Below are 19,874 nucleotides of genomic sequence, written 5' to 3' on the forward strand. Positions count from 1 at the left end.
GCAAGGGCAGTCACCAACACTAATTGCTTGTTCTTCCTGGCAATGCTTGACTGACAGGCCAAATAAGCAAATGTTTGGGTGCCTCGCCTGCCTGGAGATTATAATATGAGAAAAGCTTTACTCCCACTGATTTAACTATACAAACAAGAGAGAGGACATGTTCTAGAGCAGGGGTGGCCAACCTGCAGCACCTGCCACAGGTACTACCAAAAACTTGGTACCATTTGGTCTTTCGAGAGACAAGACCACAGCCTGTCTATGATCAGGATTTCGTTGCAAGCTTAGCCAAAGAATTCAGGGACAGTTACAATTTCCTTACTGATTACTCTTTTTGTATACTAAATCAAGATACAATCACGTTTCCCAGTTATCCTCTACTCCCTTGTGGCAGGTAAAGCATTACTACCACCTAAGTCAGATAAAGAGGCAAGTGACAGGTCTATAACCCAACCTTTTATTGATTACACCCCAAAGTATAAGAATAAGCACTTGTCTCTGTGCCTATCTAGCTCCCTGCAAAAGCACGGTACAGATTCTCACTTATACCAGCTCGGGGAGATGCAGGAGGGAGGAAGAACGTGGCAACAGATTGTCTTGAATTTGCTGAGGTCTTCCCCCAGATTCCTCTTCTTGACACACAATATTTATATGTGGAGTATTCTAATAAATATTCTCATTGGGGTTATTCATTTTTGTTTTTGTTTTACTGAGTCTTTAGGAACTGAAGTGAACCAGTTTTCCTGTGGACTTTAAGGATACCAGGTAGCAGGGGTCTGTGTCCTTGTGAAAAATACAGTTGTGGGAGAGAGGACTTCTTACCCGTTTACCTCACCATCTGGGAATGCTACTTGCCATGTTCTAGTGCTTTTACTCTGCTAAGTAGGCCAGTTATAATGTGCAATAGGTTATCAGGTGCACGTTATTATTGCAGTAGAGTTCTGGCTGTCTACGTTCAGCTCCGCTGGTAGCGCAAAACACCAGTTGTTACTTTTGGCTCCTGTTGCACACTTTTCCAAACAGCAGTTATTTGTTCTTGACCTGGTCTAGTATTAGTCGCTTGGTACACAGATTCTTATTCTAATTTTTCAGGCTATGTCTTGTGATTTTACATGCAAGCTTATTGATTATATACCAGCTTAAGTACATATTATTCATAACACAGTCTGTACTGGTTGGTGTGGTCTGTCAGTCAATGACAACGTCTACAGTTTACATCAGGAGTGAGCAAAATGCGGCTCGCGGGCCAGATGTGGCCCACCAGGCTGTTCTATCTGGCCCATGGGGCCCCTAAAATATTTAGAAAATGAATATGTATCTGCTCCTGGCTGCCTGCCATGCGGCCCTTGATGGCTGGCCAAAACTCAGTAAGCGGGCCGCCGCTCAAAATAATTGCCCACCCCTGGTTTACATACATTTCGTGGACAGTCTGTGGTGGCACGTGGCAGACTGGGGAGGAGACAGGTAGCAGATGGGGCAGGGAAAGGAGATGGGAGTGGCACTTGTGGGTGGTGTGGGGCTAATTTGTGGCATGCCTGCCAAAGGGGTTGGCCTGTATTGCTCTAGAGGGCAGAGCACAGGACTAGAGCCCAAGAGATCTCTATCCAGGCAGCTGTCTTATTGTTCACCAATAGGTAAGATTGCTCTTTGTCTGAAGGCTGAAACACCTCATCCTGCTGTCGCATGGATTAATATGTTAACACTCAGGCAGCAGCTTGGATGTATGGAACATAATTGTAAGCAGTAAGTGACATGCGTTGGACTTGTTATTAAGCAAGGATCATCTGGATGCAGGCCCCGCAGCTGGAGGGAACTGGGATGAAACAGTCTCCAGAATCCTGCCGATACTTAGCACACTGAGTGTGCAATTGCTGGTGACTGCCTGGGCTGGGCAGTCTCATGGAGAAGTAATATTCCAGAGCCAGATTCTCCACTGGAGAAAGTGGCAAAGATTTACTAAAACTCATACAGCTGGGCTGCTGTGGCCCACCTATTCGAGAGAGGGAGGCAGTCAAGTATTTATGAGAGTGAGATGCAAAACGGGGAAGAAAGGGAGATCCTAAAACTTTGGAGAATCCAGATTCTTGTTTAACCTTTTTTGTAGCTCCGTCCCCAGAAAAGGCCTGATGTAGAAACCCATGGAGGCTGTCTTGAATTTGATAACTGTCAATTAACTGGTAGTGTAAGAGTAATGTTGTAGCCATGATGGTCCAGAAATTGTGTGAGAGGCAAAGATTGCTTAGGGTGATATCTTTTATTGGACCAACCATGTAGTTGGGATAAAGTTAGACAAGCTTTTGAATGCAAGACATTCTTCCACAGCTTCCTATAATTGGAGACCTGAGGAAGAATGTTTTACATTTTGAAAGCTTGTCTAACTTTATCCCATCTACATAGTTGGTCCAATAAAAGATATCACTCTAAGAAGTCCTTGCCTCACAGTTGGCTAGTAGGCATTTTTGGAGTTCTGTTTAAAAATGTTATAGGAAGATGGGCCCAGTAGTACAAACCATTGTTTTCTGTGTCTGATCTTTTAATTGAAATCGATGCCCTGTTTTGTTTTATTTAGTTTGTTGGGTTTTTTTCCTCGAGCAAGTGTAGCGGTATTGTGCTTTGTGTCCTAGTATTTGATTTGTGGTTCTAAACTTATAGCAATAATCATGGTAATACTGCCAACAAAGTTTATTTTATGTGCTGCAGGAAGTTCAGGGCAGGCTGCTAGAGGGTGTATTGTAGGACATCCGTCTATTCGTTGTCTCTATTGACAAGCAATTAAGGAAACAATAACTGGAACTGCAGATACAATGACAAGTTCTGTGACTTTTCCTAGTGCTTCCTTTCAAGTTGGGTTGTAGTGGGAAGAAGTTGTTAAACTGGTTGTGATCGCTTTGTTGGCACTGGCATTTCTAGATGGGAATTGGGAAAGGCCAAGCGGTTATTGTCATTGTGAAGATAGTAAATAGAGTCCTTTATCCACAACTCTGCAAGTTGTCATAGTGAGCTCAGAAGCCAGGTCAAAGTCTCTCTGTAAATTTAAGTAGCTCGCCAAACCAAACCCTAGATATGAAGATCTTACAATATGATTTTCTTAAGATCTGGACCAATTTTTTCTTGGGTATTGTTACTCTGTTGGGGCCTGTAGACATTGCCATGGTACAAATAATAATGTGAGGAGGTAAAATAAAAATAACTTGAAAACAGAATGGTAAAGCTCTGCCAAAAAAAAGATGTCATGATTAGTACTGAGGTATGTCTTTAGTAATTAAGCAGCGCTGACAAAAATCAGCTACAAGAGTCCATAATCCAGAGTTCTGTTTTCGACTGCCATCAATTTGCTCTGCAACCATGGTCATGCCACTTAAACTTGCCTTGCCTCAGATAACCCATCTACATGAGATATACGACAGTACTTTCTTCACAGTTTTCTGAAGCTTGATAAATATTTGTAGAACACTTAGGAAAATTCAAATGACAGACCTTACACATCTGCATGAAGCTACCATTCTGGGTTGCTTTTTGTGGAGTAGGGATACATTGTATTGCTAGTACTTATAGTGTTTACTTTAAATAGCTTTAATGTTTAGGGGTAATATAAACTTCAAGACTTGGTGCAGAGCTTTGATTATACAGCTTAGATACCGGAAATGAAATGTTAACTTCATGGGTGCAATGTGCGTTTCTTTTAATAGGTATGCTTGGTTGATGCACTTATTGTGCAGACATGTTCCCCAGGTGCTGAGCATTAGCTAATTGATCGTCCCAGGCTTTTGCCTGCTGGTGTTGTCTGTGCTTGGCAGAAAACTTAGCAATCTTTTAAATTGTGTGGAGGAAAGAGCAGGTTAGAGACTGTCCCTTGTCACTCGATATTTGAGTACTCCTGCATGTACCATATATTAGCTTTATTTTCTGCCATGACACCTAGCTACGAGGAAAGAACTCTCCAGAGTATCTTAAAAGACAACTTCTATTAAAGATGAAAAGAGTTAAGCAAAATGCAGACGGTAGATCTCACAGCTAGGGGGAAAAATAATATACACCACTGTCTCAGGTGCTTTAATTAGAAGGAGAGCGAGGCCTGGGAGCAGAGTCCAAGGCTCAGTTCCATTGCAAGAATTCTTGTTAGAGGACTACAGAAGCAATGCAAGTTGTTGGAAATAGATGGGGGTAGTGCGTGAGTTTCATTTTGCAGTAAAATTCCTCACATCAGTAAAATAGATCATTACAATACTTTGCCTTTATGTAATATTGCATCCAGAGATCTCAAAGCACAAGGAGTACTTATATCTTTGTCCCTATTTTCTTAAGGGGGAGTCAGAGCCGTAGAGTTGGAGCAGTTCACCGAAGGTTACACCGCAACTCACTGGAGAAACTAAGAATTCATTTCTTCTAATTTCCATCCCTGTACTTGATCCGGTAGACTATAGTGCCTCATTAGGTAAAGATGGGACGCAGCCTTCAAAAACTAGATCTCTCCTTTTGCATGAGTCTCAGTAATTTTGCAGGCGTAAATTGCATCTGAAAAGTGCAACATGAGGATAAAGAGAGCCTGTGAGGGTTTGGCTGGAACAAAGGCTGTCAGGCCTATGGGTAAACCCCAAAGTGAGCAATGTGGAAGCACAGATTACCAGAGCACCAAGCTGGAGTCCAGGTTGGAGGGCTGAGGCCAAGGGGACTAAGTTCCAGGAAAGCTGAGGAGAAATACAAGAGATGTAATCCAGATCGGACCGAGATCAGAAACCAGGGGTCAGGGAGCCAGTGCCTAGTTCTAGGGAAGATTTGAGGTTAGAGTCAGGAAAAGCAAAAGCTAAGTCAGGAGCTAGGAGAAGCATTTTTGTGTTGGGCAAGATGATTCTTGTGCACAAACACATCAATATTGTGTGTTTGTGCATTAGGCTGCACCTTGGGAAAATATCCTGTATAAACACTTAAAATAATTAGTGCTGCAATTGGCTGTTGCTCATTATATGGTAATTCCTATTATCCTCTGCAAAAGCTCTCCAAGTTCCTGCTCTTTTCCAATCTGCTGTCACCCCCCCGTGGACTTGAGAGGTCCTCTTGCCAAAATCCCCGACACGTGTCATGCATTCTCTTCCTAAGGACCTGCTGTATCAGTACGCAGACACTTAAGGGTCCGAGCTAAGGTATGCTGCTGTCCCAGTTGGAGATGGACAGTGTGTGTGCCACTGCAAGGTAACCTGTCTGAAATGTGTCCTTTCCTCATAGGAGCATTTAAAAAAGCCAAGCTCAGTTGTGTGGCCTTTCACTGGCTTTTAAAAACGGACGGCTCTTTAACATAGTTCTTTTGGGAGATACCACACTTTAATATGATTGACCTGGGCTTGTTTTTCTAACCTGCCATTTTTTGTACACATTAAGCAGTAGTAGTTAGGTATGTTAGTCGTGGTGCCAGAATAAACATTGGACGCATACATTCACTCTTTGTAACCTGTCCTCCTTCACATAGGTTCCCCAGGGGAATCCTGCAGTGTACTTTATTGAAACAATAATTATTTCATCAGGATTTCATGTGCATCTTGATTGTACTTTGAAGAGGGATTTTTTTTTTTCAGATCTGTTTTTAGCATTTCAGCAGTGGATCATAGCATGAAAACTAAGAAGTAAATGTGATCTTCCATATTTGTCAACAAGATGACTAGATATGTATTTTTAGCAACTACAACTACTAATTGGATATAAAAAACAATGCTGACTAGAGTACAGCCATCTACTGTATTTAACAAATGCTGTTCAATATTGTTAAATATATTATGCTGAATAGAGCCACTGGTGTGGAGTGGTACAACCTATTTGTCTCTCATCCTATATGAATTTAGATGTGTATTTTCAGAGGTGAATGGGATTTTAATGGCACAAGTCACATGCATAACCAACCAGGACTTGATCAATAGAAACTGCACTGGAGCTACAGAATATGGGAATTTGGAGATCTGGGTTCTGCATCCTGGTTTTGCTATTGACTTGCTGTTTAAGTTTGATTGTATGAGAGTTATTTCAGCCCCTGGTAAAGTTCTGGATAAAATCTGCCCCTTAAATTCTCTGTGCTTTCCTTTCTCAAATTAACACCAGATATAATCTTCCTAACTTCAGAGGCAGGTTGGCAGGCCTAACACTTGTTAAATGCTTTGAGATGCCTGGCTAAAAGGTTGCATACAAGTGTAAAGTATGTAACACTCGCACACTCATAGGATGATGCATCTCGAGTGAAAAGCTTCTGTACTATGGGCCCAAATCAGAGGAATGGTCCAGCTTCAGAGCTCCCATTGACCTTGGGGGAGTGTCAGTAAGATCAACCCAAAGATGTCAGCTCAGCACTGTCGCATTTTGAATCTGTGCTTATTTTAATCTTGATAGCACTATAAATGGTCATGAAAACGCATCAAATTTAGCTTCTCTTGGCATTTTGCAGCTTGTGTTTCAATGTGCTGTCCATTGATGGACTTTGGATTGGAGCCCACGCTCTTTATTCAAGATGTTTTATTTGTGTATAAACTGTCCAAAAACGCCTTTCCTGAATATTCAGAGAGAGCAGAAGTCCCCAGGTAGAATCATTGTTCTGCTGAAGTCTGTGGCAAAACTCACATTGCCTTCAAACAGACCGAGATTTCGCCCCCGAAGAATTTAGAATATGCACATGAATATATATTCTCTTCTGCTGAAGTGTATAGGGTGATTTTTTCTGACTGTCTGTGGGTATTCTGCAGAGCCTAGTTTTTATTTTTGTTTCTTGATATTCTGTTTGGTGCAGTCATTACAGATTAGCAGAAACCTTGGTTCTAATCCCATTCTTATTCACAAAGAACAAAGTGACAATTTTAATTGTATGTTTTACATTTTTTCTTCATCTTCTGTGTTTTGAAATTCTACATTTCAAAAGCAGGATCACTATCATTTAGAACATTAAAGCATGTCTCTCGAACAGATTTTCCTTTTAATGTGGAAGAGTGGAATTAAGGGGGGGAAAAAACCCAATCTGTCTTGAAGGGATTCTCTGTTATCTAACATTTTTCATTGCAGCCAACAATGGGGAGTTCTGCACTCAGTTGATTTGTGGTGTATGGGAATGTCATTTCTCTGTGTTGGGTAACTTGTTAGAATACAAAACATCACTTTCATAAATGTTATCACCAGCAAAGCCCATCTGGTCCTGCTAGTGACAAGGGGATGATTTTAGCTTTTATGATGTCAATGAGATTTTTGGCAGTCTTGGCTCAGTTGCCAAGCTGTTTGGGGGGAAAAAAAAAAGTTAGATTATAATTGAAACTCTGTTGGGGGAAGAATTAACTGAATATCTTGCCAGCCTTATTTCTACCCATATTTCCTTCTATTAGTCTCCTGATGGTGTGTCCTTATGAAATCTGATTAGAATGAAATGACTTGATTTGTTAAACGGGCAGTGATGACAACGAACATCTGTTTTAGTGGTCCAGATTGTATTTAGCACATAGTAACATTGTTCTTTCTTGATATTATTTTGTACAGAGCAGCACAGAAGCTTAACCTATCCTCAAAGAGAAAGAAGTACCACCCGCCCCTGCCACACTCCCATGACTTCTCTATCTATGCTACCAATTTTAGTGGCATACTGGAGTTATGTCCTCCCCCAGCACCACCATGCCTTCTGAGAGCTGTGTCAAAAATCAAGGACAACCCTGGCATTGGAAAGGTAATACCATGTCTTCGTCTCTTGACAGTTTTCTAGATCACTTGAGAAGGGCTGTAAGCTTGCAACGTACAGCAGGCTGCCGTGGAATGGTACAGGAATACAGAGCTTTGCACACCTGTTTAAATATGGCTTCGAATTGTTCTTATCTGACTTGGGAAGTGTCTCAGGTGACCCATGTAAATGTGTTTGGCATCTCAGTCCAGATTCCAGTGTCAGCTCCATAAAAGCCAGTTGATATTGCTGCTGGTGAGAGAGCAGATGGGCTGTCACATGCATCTCAAACCTAAAGCAAAGAGTGACTGCTGTGGACAGGGTTACTACACTGGCCAGAGACCGTGCAGAGAAGCTTGAACCATTCTTGCTGGTACTGTATCTTTGCTGCACATAAAAGGATTATATACAAGAGGTCCTGATTTCCCTCCCACTTGCCTCATGTGGACATCTGCAGTTACTCTGCAGAAGTCAAATAAAAAAAATAAAGTTAGGGAGAAGGCTTAATTGTAAATTTTGTGCTTAATCTCACTTGAAGTCAGTTAAAACTTAACAGAACTATTTCAAGCTTTATTCATATTTTTCACCTTTTAATAGCAAGCTACAGCATCTGAATACTTATTTACAAAGGTTATAAGAGATGAACATTTCAAAATGGAACTAAAGTAGCTAATGTGCACAGGAGAGTTAAAATATGCACCTCAAGTAACCATACAAATCAACATTAACATAAAGAATTTGTCAGTCTAAATACCTTTAAATGACACACTGTTGTGCACTTTTCTGTTAAATCAGTGAGCTGAGGGAGATGATGGTTCATGCTAGCATATTTATGCTAAGTGGAAGGGAAGGGAGTCTTTGCCCTTTTGTGTGACAGGCTCTTTAAGAAGCTGGAAATGTACAAATGAAAATATGTTTCTGCCTGTGTTTTTCCGTACATTTGGAGCGAAGACCTCAGATGGATTTTTGATTACAATAGGCTCATGGTGAGTTTAGTAACCCTTAGCTGAAAGCCACTGCTGAGGGAAGGGAAGATTGAGTATGAGACACTGTTTCCACATGACTGCTTGGAGTATGTCCTGCTTACTATATCTGCCCATTCTTCTTGTGAAAATTTAAGCCAGGTTTACATCAGTGCCAAGAAACAGGCTCTGCCTACTCTGCCATGTTTAGCAGTGCCATAGCAGTGAAGTTTGATGCCTGGGGAAAGGCCGCAGCGGCAGCCCACCCAAACTCACAGATCCAGGGGGCACATGCTCCCCCATGGTTGCACGGGAGTGCATGCAGTGGTGGGAGCTGCCCTTCCTCTGTCCCCGCGGCCCCCCCCCCCAAACAAGCAGCTCTCAGCTCTGTCCTGTGTCCTGCCTTGGCTGGCTAGTGCCTGTTGGTGCCCCTTTGCTTTGGTGCCTGGGGCTTGCTCCTCTTTTCCTCCCTTTGCTATGGCACTGCTGATGCTTAGCCTGTCTCGCAGCCCAGAAATGAAGCAGCCCAGAAATCAATCAGTTTGGAGTGCCCCTGGGTGTGCACCATGAAGCATGCCTCAGTCAGAGCACTCAGGCTGCTCTAAACCAGCTATGTGGCCTCCTTTGGGGGCTTTGGCATGTGTTGAGTGGGAGCGAGTGTGCTTGCTTCTCAGCAGTGGTCCTGGAGGCGTGGCAGGCATTGCAGACCTTAGAGCTAAGTTGTGGCACATAGACCCACCACTGTATTACTGCTGGTGAGGACTTGCATGGTTTTTTGTGAAAGCACTGTGAAGCATTGTGCCTTAGAAAGGCACCATGCCTTTTTAGCTCGCAGGCACGCAGGAGGAGCAGTTTCCACTCACCTTAAAGGACTTGATCACACATGCCTTCTAAAGCAATAGAATTTGCAGTTTTCTTCATTTTAGATTCCTTAGCTGATTGTAAAAGCTATGCTCATGTATAAAGGGTGCCTTGTTTGTTTTAATGCTGATACTTATTGGCCAAAGGAAAAGATTAGCACGTGCGTGTATGTATTTTATATCGCTGGACATTTCTGCCTTGTTCCCCATAAAAGAATGATAATGAACAAGTGCCCTTTGCTGGCATTTATCCCATTGTGCTCATTACTCTTCCTTTATTTTTTCCCCTTCACCTGCTAGCACTCTGACTGGCTGATAGAGACGCAGATAGATACAATTTCCTGGTGATGATGACAGTAATGGGAATAAATAACCACTTGTTTCTCCTTCATTGCTTTAAACACCATTGCAGTTAGCAAACAGAGCAAACAGCAGTAATTGGCAGATGCGTGTAACTTCACTGTTAACTTGAGTCCCGTCTCCTTTTGTCACCATTGTACTTAACAGGATTCTTGCTCATTGTTTTTTCTCCATTTTTTCTTCCTGTCCGGTCAATAATAATGGAGTGTGTTCACACATGGGACATGCTTGGCAGTCACAAGACCCAGAAACTGGACCCTGGGATATATTTTTCCCTACTGAAGCATCTGTGCTCGTGGCTGGCTCCCTCCTTGTTTTGTTCTTTTTATTGCTCTGGGGTCATCAGAGTATGTGGCTTCCTTGCTGATAGAAGTGTCTTTGGGTTAGAGAGTTGCTAAGTCAGCACTTTTCTTCCCAGCCTCCAGTTTAGTGGTGTTTTGTCTCATCTAGTTAGTCTTGACTGGAAGGTTTTTATTCCTCAAAGGTTTCTGCTCAAGCTCAGCGTGAGATGCATGTCAGAATGTAACCGAGGGTCCGTAGGACTCCTGTTGACCTCCGTAGGTCAGGAATAGCCTCTTTTAAACAAACAAACAAAAAACCAGGAAAGAAAACAGCCCTCGCCGTGCAATGAAGGTGAAATTCTGAGCTGGAAAATGGGACAGATTGATCCATGAAGAAATGAAGCGGGTTAAATCAGAGATGAATTTGGCTTATTGTGACTATTGATTTGGCCTGGCTAAACCATCCCTTACCTTGTAATGACATCAGGTGGTCAGAGCCTTGGTTTTATACCTCATCAATAACCTTATGCCACTTGTCACCCTTCTAAACTATTTTGGTACTAGCTCGGCTATGTAAGTTCTGCAGACCCTGTGGTTTCTCTGTGGACTTATCCCCTACTATAGACCATGCCAGGCACTGCCATAGTGCAGGGGTATCAAACATGGCCTGCAGGCTGAATCTGGCCTACTGAGCTACTAGCAGGCCACTGGAAGTTGGGAGGCATGACCTGCCATGGGATTTGGGGTGCTTTGGTCCCACTGACCATGGCTGTTAGTGGTGAACTTGACTTGCCACTGCTGCCTCTGGACTCCTTCCTCAGACTCACTGCTACCAGCAGAGCTCTGTCCTCAGACCCTTGCCACCTTTGGTGCCACTGCCATGGTGGCCAAGACAGCTACCCTAGGCTAGATCCAGCCTGTGAGGAGCCTTGCAGTCCAGATCTGGCCTGGGGCCCCGGGTAAGTTTAATACCCTTGCCATAATGATGAATTTTAGGCCAGTCCCTGTAGTAAGCTCAGTTATGCAGTTACCATGAGAGACTGAATTTTGAAGAAACATTTTATTACCTACAAAAGCAGATGTGCATCTGCGATGTAGAAGGCAGGAAGAATCAGCTGGGTATCAGGGTTGAAACTAAATTTATATTCTTCATTGAATTAGAACTGTAATGACTAAATAACAGTCATTCATTGTATTTTCCTTAATACTTTTTTCCTTCTGAGATTATAACTTAAAAAAAAAAAAGATAAAGGACAGAAAGAACTAAAGAAACATAGTACAACTTGCAAGAATTTTTCCCCTGTGTATGTATCTCTAAATTACCTTGTCAGATGAAAGTGAGCACTGTGATTGAGCTAGGGAAAGGTTAGCTCTTTAAACATCAAAACTGTAGAAGGCTGAAGCAGTGCCATAAGGTAGTAACAGCTTACGTTAGCCTTTTTACTGACATTTCTAGAAAAGTACCTAGAGTGGCAAAGCATTTTCTTTTTAAAGAGATAATTTTAAGACCAATATTTGGGACATACATTTATTGCTTAATCATGCACTTCTCAAGTGGACCCATATTTTCTATTGTCACTAGCAAGGGAAGTCTCTGGTGGCCAAGGCCTCAATGCAGATGGAGATGAAGTCCCATTCATTGGCTTCAGATTTAAGGATATGTTTTTAAGTACTATACTGGATAAGGATGCTTTTCTAAACGGGCAGAAGTCAATGGGATTAAAAATGCACTTAATTTCAGTATTTGTGTAAGTGCCTTGTTGAATCAGGTTTGGATGTCTAGCCCAGGTTTTCTGTATTGACCGTCAGTGTTTTATAGAGTCTAAATCCTTGTTCCATCATTCCTTTTTGAACAGGGTCTTGTTCCAATAGGCTTGCTGGAGTTTCAGGAAAGCGAAAGACATTTAACCTCTTGCGTTCCTCAAACCCTGAGGGTTTAGTGGTGAAGCCATTAATCTATAGGTGGGTAGAAATGGGGAAGGAACTCAGATTTTGGAGTAAGCAGTGTTCACTGAAGTTAGAGGCTGCTTCAAATTTTGGAGCAAGAAATCAAATATGCTTTCAACCTAACAGCATTGTTCCCATTCATGTCACCATAAGTTCTGCTGTGCGCTAGTGGCAACATATGGTCTTTGATTTGCATGTGACTGTATTTGCTGTAGGTTATTTGTTAAAACAAATTTCAAGCATTTAAAACCCCCCCACACCGATTCATAGAATTATAGGGTTACTTTAGGGATTACCTAGTCCAATCCCACTCTCCACTCCTCAGAGTTTCAGCTGGTGCATGTACATCTGCCTCACAATGTACATTCCTGATTTTTTAGCTAAGCGTTTTGAATAGAGAGATGGTCCAATGTATTTCTCTGCCAAGTTGGTATCATTTTCTGTCCTACCATAGATGCTCACAAATGTCTGGAATTTCCAGTGATGTCAGTGGAGGAAGTTTAAACTTTTAAAGTTAGAACTGAAAGGTTTCTTTAGGAATTTATTTAGTAAAATCAGCAATTATCCATCTCACAGGCAGACAAAACCTATGGCTAGTGGCACAGTGTATGCCAAAAGGAACTTCACTCACTATTGATAAATGTTACGTAGCAAATTATATACCTTCCCATGAATGTGCAAAAAACACCAGAGTCCAAATCATTTAGCTGAATCCTGCTTAAAAGGCAATGATCCCATGCAGTATGATTCTTTTAACTGAATCATTTTTGTGGTCTCACTGGGTGTTATTAAATTTAATGTCAGAATAGTGGGAAAGATGTCTGAAAGCCATTTAATATTGTCACTGGAAAGAAGTTAGATTATGCTCAATTTCTGACATTAATGTGCTACTTAAGATAATTTATCATATTGTGGTATTAAAAAAGACATCCTTTTTACAGGGGTTGCTGTGTAGCATTCTAATTTGCTCTTTTTCTTTAGTGTGGTAGGAAGCCTTTTTCATGCAAAATTTTTTTTCTGGGGTTATATTGAATACACTCTTTATAATACTGCATCACTTACAAGAGCAGCTTTAAGTGCTTGTCTCTTCCAAAGATTCTGTCAGTTTTTTATGTTAGAATGACAGAGCCTTCTATATGAGACAATTGGAGCAGAGCATTTAGAAAGGACTTGAATTACCAAACTGGTTTCTTGGCAAGGCATATACTTATCTTTATTTTTTTATTTTAGACGCTTACTTTCATTTTTTCCATGCCTTAGACAAGGTACAGGTACCACTAATATGATTTATTGATGATATAGACTTTCCTTAAGTGCGGTGTATGCACCACTTACCGGCTCTTACGATAGTTTGATGATGGATAACAAATAGGTACTTAATTTTGTCATCTTTATTACTGCTTGTTTCCTAATGACTAGAGTGTTATTTCCAATATAAATCATATATCGTACTAAAAAGTCTTCAGTGCACACACACAGTTCTGTATAATCCATGACACGTGCATCCTTGCTGAAATACCCTGAACGGATTAAACAAAATGTGGAAAATTATATGAAGATACTCATTTTCTTCTACTTTGTTCCCACCTTCAGAAATGAAATGGTTTTGTTAGTGTCATCTGGGAATAGCGAATCAATTCTTCCTTAATAGAGTACAATATAGAAGTGACTTTTTTTTAAAGGTTCTCTCAAGGGATCTAGATACTCTATGCTAGCATAGCAATTTTGCATATAAATTTGCCATATACTTGTGGTGGCAGTATATGAAGGGGTTGTGAGAGCCAACCACAGTAAACCAATTTTGTAAAGGTTATATATCTGTCAGTTACAATTAAATCCATGAAAAATATTGGCTCTGAACTAGGACTTTTGTAATTTGATTTGCACTATAGTTGAGAAATAAGTGATTTCATTGGAAAGTGGCCTATACCTTTATTCAACTGAAAATGAATTCTTTCTTATTTCTTGGCATGATATCTTGATTCAGAATGGTGTATAAGTATATAAATTCAGGATGGTGAATAAATATAAATATTCTTATTCTCTTAACCTGCTACGATGTATTAATTTGTGAACATTGAACAAAATTAACTTTGGACAATGTCTATCAGGTATACACATTTGCAGAGAAGACTTAATATCTATTCAAATATACAATAATGCTTGTTGCTAGGGACCAAATTGCTTGTTCAGTTTTAAGAATTTTTAATTTTAAGGTAACCAACATTGTTTGATGGTCATTTGTAGAATAGCTTCAACAAAGGCTTGAATTGCAAGATCCTATTTTATGTTCTTCTTTACCGTATTTTATCTTATTTCACCTTATTTTTCAGAAGGTAGGGCAGGCTGACACTGCAGAGGCTACCTGGTTCAGAGAGGCATGCGCTTTCATAGGCAAACCATACTTTGGATGCTATGAAAGGACATTTTATAGCATCTGGCTTAATACCTTTGTATGGACCACATCACAGAAACGTACAGTTTTAAATGAGTGCTGACTAAGGCATAAGTACACTTGACTTCAAAGAGGCTTAAAGGTTTTTATGTGCTTAATTGGCTTGATCAGGGCTTTAATTTCCTTTAGTATTCATAGTACTACAGAGCCTACTCGTTATTCAGTGAATTAATTTTGTCTTTCCTGCATATAATCCCTGTGGTCAAAACACACAAAATATCTGGCACCACTCTCTGGTCACTGTAAACAGTAATGGCCTGAATCTCTACAGTATAATATAGTTTGTAGTCACTACTTGAATGAACACCATATGTCTGTGTTTGACATGGGGATGGAGTCCAGATCATCTAGTCCTTTTTCTTTGCTATCCTTCTTTTTCAGTCTCCATACTGACAATCATGCCACGTCTTCTGATCATGCGGCACAGTTCAGTAGGGTCCTGGTGATTTTGATCTTCTACCCAGTTCTACCTATCCAATAGTTTAGTAGATCCTTTTCCATGACTTTCAGTGAGCAATACTCCTGTATATATCTATCTGCTACAGTCCTTCTTCAGAATATATTCTTGGCTGTTATCTCATCAACCTAAGCTAGCCCATTTCTTTCTGAATTCAAAAAGTCAAATATTTCATCAACTTCTGGTGTTCTAGATCTGCATAAACAAAGCAAGTACCTTACTGGATGTTAAGATGGGCAGCCTCAGGGAAAACTCAACCAAGTCAAGTTTGGCGTTAGATGCTAATCTCATTCAGGTGAACTGTAACACCTGTCACTTAGGCTAGGGACAGAATTGCACATAAACCAGCTTAAGTGATCAGAAACTGGTTTAAGCCTGTAACAGAACAGAAGTTCAATGCACATAAACCAGTTTCAAAATGGCCAAAAGTGGTTTAAGATGAACCTTGATGAATGTAGTATCAGACTTACCTGATTTAGGTCAAACCAGCTTATGAAACTTCCGTCCCAGACCCCATCCTGGTTTAACTTACATCAGAGTCCCCCAGCATGCTTTTCAGCCCTGGGTTAGGCTGTGCTGTGTGCTCCAGAGAGCAGGACTGACCCCACCCCTCTTCTCCCTAGCTGGACCAGTGAGGGATGGCTCACTGGCCTCACTGGTTGGCTCCTTGTGCCCCTGCCTGCCCAGGCAAACCCCAACTGGGGTCTGGGGCCAGGGAGGGGGATTAAATTCACCTTCCTCTAAGTACAGAGCTACCTTTCCCTGCTAAAATTTAGTCCTGGCTGTGACTGTGAACTACAGTCCCAGAGGCACCTGGAAGAGGAAGTGATGAGCAACTCTGCACAGTCCTACTACTGGGATTGTGGACTGCAAATCCCAGAGACTTTGGGGGCAGCAGGAAGCATAAACAAACACATGGCCCAGCCTGCATTTATAGCTCCTCATTTTATAGTTTTTCAGAGAAAAGTATTCCTGTTCAAGTTTTTATGAATTCAATACCTTCCCCTCCCCGCCGCCCAGGCGGGGCATGAGCTGGGTCGTGGCCGCGCCCCTTCTGCTTCAGCAGGGCTTTTTCTCTTTCTTCCCCTTTGGCAGTGGTTGGCAGGTATGCTCTAGCACCCCCTGGCTTTTGCCTTGAGCTACTGCAGGCATGTGCTTGCATTTCCCGATTCGAAAGTGAATGTGTGTTCATTTGCTTATTGGTTCAATCCCTGCAGCTTAGACTAAACTGTGAAGGCTGAATCAATTCAGCCTTGGGCTTTTTGACTCTCTGTACTTAGCCTCCGAATCATAGGAAAGTAGGGCTGGAAGAGACCTCACCAGGTCACCCAGTCTAGTTTCCAGCTCCTCCTAGGGGATTCAATACACCAGTTCCCTGAGTTTGCTAAAGTCTGCTTTTCTGAAGCCTAGCATTCTTATTCTTCCTTCCTCCCCTTAGGATCTTGTATGCTGTTATTTTGTGGTCATTGTCACACAGGTTACCTTTCACCTTCACATTCTCAACTAATTTCCCTGTTTGTGAGCACTTAGTCAAGAAGAGCTTCTGTATTGGTTTGCCCCTCTACCTTCTGTATCAAAAAAATATCCCCAGCACACTCCAAGAACGTGTTGGGCTGCTTTTGCACTGCTGTGTTTTCCTCCCAGCAGATGTCCTGATAATTAAAGCCTCCATGAGAACCAAGTCCAGCAATTCACCCTTGAACTGTTGTCTTTATCTCTTCTGTGTCTCCCAAACCTGTGAAGTGACAATAATCTGTGTCTGCCACCTCAATGCTGAATGCAGGAAATGTTTCTTTTTTGACCACATTAATCACATGTTGTTTCAGTTACATTTTTCCTCTTTGTTTGCCCTAACTCTCAAAGTCCATTCAAAATGGAGGGGGAAGTCCTGCAAGTCAGAATACATTATTGCTTCATTAGAAACCCTCCCAGGTTCCTGTATATTTTGGAATCAAGTGAAAACTCTCCTTGACAGGCTTCACTGAATTACTCAGCTGTATGTGTCCAATACCATTGCTGCCTTCTTTCCTGTGCAGTCTCTGGCCTTCTTTATTGCCCAGCTTCTTTCTCTTCTCCTTTCCTGTCTGTCCTCAAGCATGTGATAATTTCTTCTCCAGCTATACTTCAGAAAAACCTCCCTGGCTTTCTTTGGAAACTGCCTGACAACTCTGCTTAACACTTTGGTCTGAAAAGTATAATCCTCCTTCCTGCAATAAAACAAATTGTGCTCTCACAGCCTCTCTAATTTCCTGTGTGCAACTGTTCTTTATCTATGGTGACCTTGGTGGTCTAACACATACCACTGATGCTCAGACCTACATTGACAAGTGAATGTGGAACTGGACAGGATTCCTGAAGGACCTCTGCAGCCTGGAGAAGTGTATTCAAGCAGGTGGGCTTCATTTGGTTCTATAACTAAGTACAGACATTCAAAAAGCATGAGCCTGAATTGATTCAATTTCTCCAGGTTAGTCTAAACTGTGTAGATTGAACTGATTTGCAAGTGCATATGCATTCGCTTTTGATTCTGGAAATGCAGGTGTATTCCTGAAGTGGCTCAGGCCAGAAGCTGAGGGGGCTAGAGCAAGCCCTTCCCTTCTGCAGTGGCTAGGTTGGGGGAAGCCAAGCTGAGGGAGGGGGTGTGGTAAGGCCCCTTCAGGCCTGTGTATGATTGGGGAGAGGTTCAAACCCCCACCCTGGCCTGCAGGGACCCCAGCCAGGGTGTGCCTGGAGGGGAAGAGGGGTGGGGGAAGGAAAAAACCCTTGCTAGGTTTTTGTGGGGAGAGAGGAATGTGGATAAACCCTTGGCTGCAGCCAGATGCTGGCCTGTCATGGCCCCCTAAGGTGAAGGGGACAGGGAGGGGGTTTATTCCCCCCTCCCTCCCCGCTCTCTCTGGGACCCCAGCTGGGGTCTGCCTGCCTGCGGTGGAGCAGTCCCTGTCAGGCATTTCTCCCCTTCTGTCTTTCCTGCTCAGATAGCAGGGGGTGGGCATGGCCAACCCCATTGGCACCCTGAAGCAAATGGGAGGGAGGGGGAGATTTAATCCCTCCTCCCTCCCTTGTCCCACCAGCATGGGCCCCCACCAGGGTCTGCCTGGCTGGGGTGCAGCAGCTTGTGTCAGGCCCCCGCCCCTTGCTGCTCCAGTGGCAGTGGCAGTGGCAGTGGCAGTGGCGTGGGCAGATACTGACTAGCATGGTGAAGGGGGCAGGGAGGGGGTTTATTTCCTCCCTCCTTCCCCTATCTCACCAGGGGACTGCAGCCAGGGTCTGCCAGCCGCTGCCTTTGCTGCTCACACCCAGCCAAGCAGACCCTGGCTGGGGTTCTCGGGGGGGTGGGGGGAATAAACCACCTCCCTGCCCCCTTCATCTCAGGGGGCCATGCTGGCCAGTGTCTGTCTACACCCCCACATGTGCTGCTGGACCAGTGAGATGGGAGGGACCCTGACAGGACAGCAGCCTCTGTCATGGTGTCCTGGCAAGCACGAGTCTCTTCCTGGTGGGAGAGGCTGTGCTGCTGCAGCCTGCGAGGGGCAGGCAGTGGCAACGCTAGGGTGGGTTTGGGGGGCTGTGGCCACCCAAAAATTCAGCAAGCCCCTGTAGCCATCCTCTGAGCCCCAGTGCTGCCACTCACTCTAAGCAGGCTGTGGCAGCTCTGTCTGCCCCACTCCTGTCCATAGCACAGCCTCCCGCTGTCACTGGGAATAGGCTGGTGCTCCACAGGACACCATGACAGGGGCTGCTGCCCCATCGGCATCCCCCCCTCCCCACCTCGCTGGTCCAGCAGCAGGGGTGAGGGTGTGGCTGGACCCCAGCCAGCATGGCCCTGTGAGGAGAAGGGGGCAGGCAGGGGGCTTATTCCACCCCTCCCTCCCCTGTCTGCCCAGGGAACCCCAGTAGGGGTCTGTCTGGCTGGGTGCAAGCAGCAGAGCAGGAGGCCAGGGCTGGTCTCCCGGTGGGAGAGAGAAGGGAGTGGGAAATAAACTCCCTCCCTGCCCCCTTCACCATCTGCCACTGGAACAGCGAGGGGGAGGGGGGGCCCTGATGAGCTGCTGCACCCCAGCCAGGCAGACCCTGGCTGGGGTCCATGTCAGTGGGACAGGGGAGGGGGAGATTAAATTCCACTCCCTCCCCCCGTTTGCTTCAAGCTGCTAATGGGGTTGGCCATGCTCCCCCGCTGCCTGAGTGGCAGGGGGGTGCGGGGAGGAATGCCTGATGGGCTGCTCTGCCCCAGCCAGGCAAACCCCAGCTGGGGTCCCCCAGGAGAGAGGGGAAGGAAAAAGGATCAAACCCACTCCCTGCCCCCTTCACTTTAGGGGGCCATGCTGGGCAGGTGCCTGGCCATGCTTCTCCTCCTGTTTTGCTTAGAGAGAAGAGCAAAGCCAGCCTTGCTCTCTGGAGCAGACAGCACAGCCCATCCCAGGGCTCAAAAGCATGCTGGGATCCTGGGGGACTCTGATTTAACTTAAACCAGGAAGGGGTCTGGGACAGAAGTTCTATAAACCAGTTTGACCCAAATCAGTTAAGGCTTATACTACATTCAACCAGGTTGCTCTTTAAATCAGCTTTGGCCATTTTGAAACTGGTTTATATGCCCTGAACTTTTGTTCTGTTCCGGGTGTAAACCAGTTTCTGATCACTTAAATTGGTTTATGTGTAACTTCTGTCCCTAGCTGAAATATGTCGATCTAGCTTGCTCGTAGGTAAGGCCTACTATTGACTGGTTGGCTTATGCTGTGAGGCTTGGATCCAGTTCCAGAGTTTTGGAATGTTTGCACCCTTGGTTTTTGTGTTCGGGATTGCAGTATGTAAGTCTCGCACTCAATCTCATTAGGTCCAAGGATGCTAAGAGCTAGAGTTCTGCTTAAGATGCATTTTTTTTT

At 43.6% G+C, this 19,874-nt stretch overlaps 1 protein-coding gene across 1 annotated transcript in view; it reads left to right on the top strand.

Moving 5' to 3' along the window:
* KIF26A (kinesin family member 26A) overlaps positions 1-19,874 on the top strand; it is a 144,843-nt gene that overhangs the window by 91,725 nt on the left and 33,244 nt on the right. Inside the window, exon 6 of the mRNA XM_019551159.1 lies at positions 7,498-7,681. Coding sequence (XP_019406704.1) covers positions 7,498-7,681 — 184 coding nt within the window. The remainder of the gene's footprint in view (positions 1-7,497; positions 7,682-19,874) is intronic.

The sequence above is a fragment of the Crocodylus porosus genome, unplaced genomic scaffold (assembly GCF_001723895.1).
Source record: "Crocodylus porosus isolate Cpor-Errol unplaced genomic scaffold, CroPor_comp1, whole genome shotgun sequence".
NCBI classification, from domain to species: Eukaryota; Metazoa; Chordata; order Crocodylia; family Crocodylidae; genus Crocodylus; species Crocodylus porosus.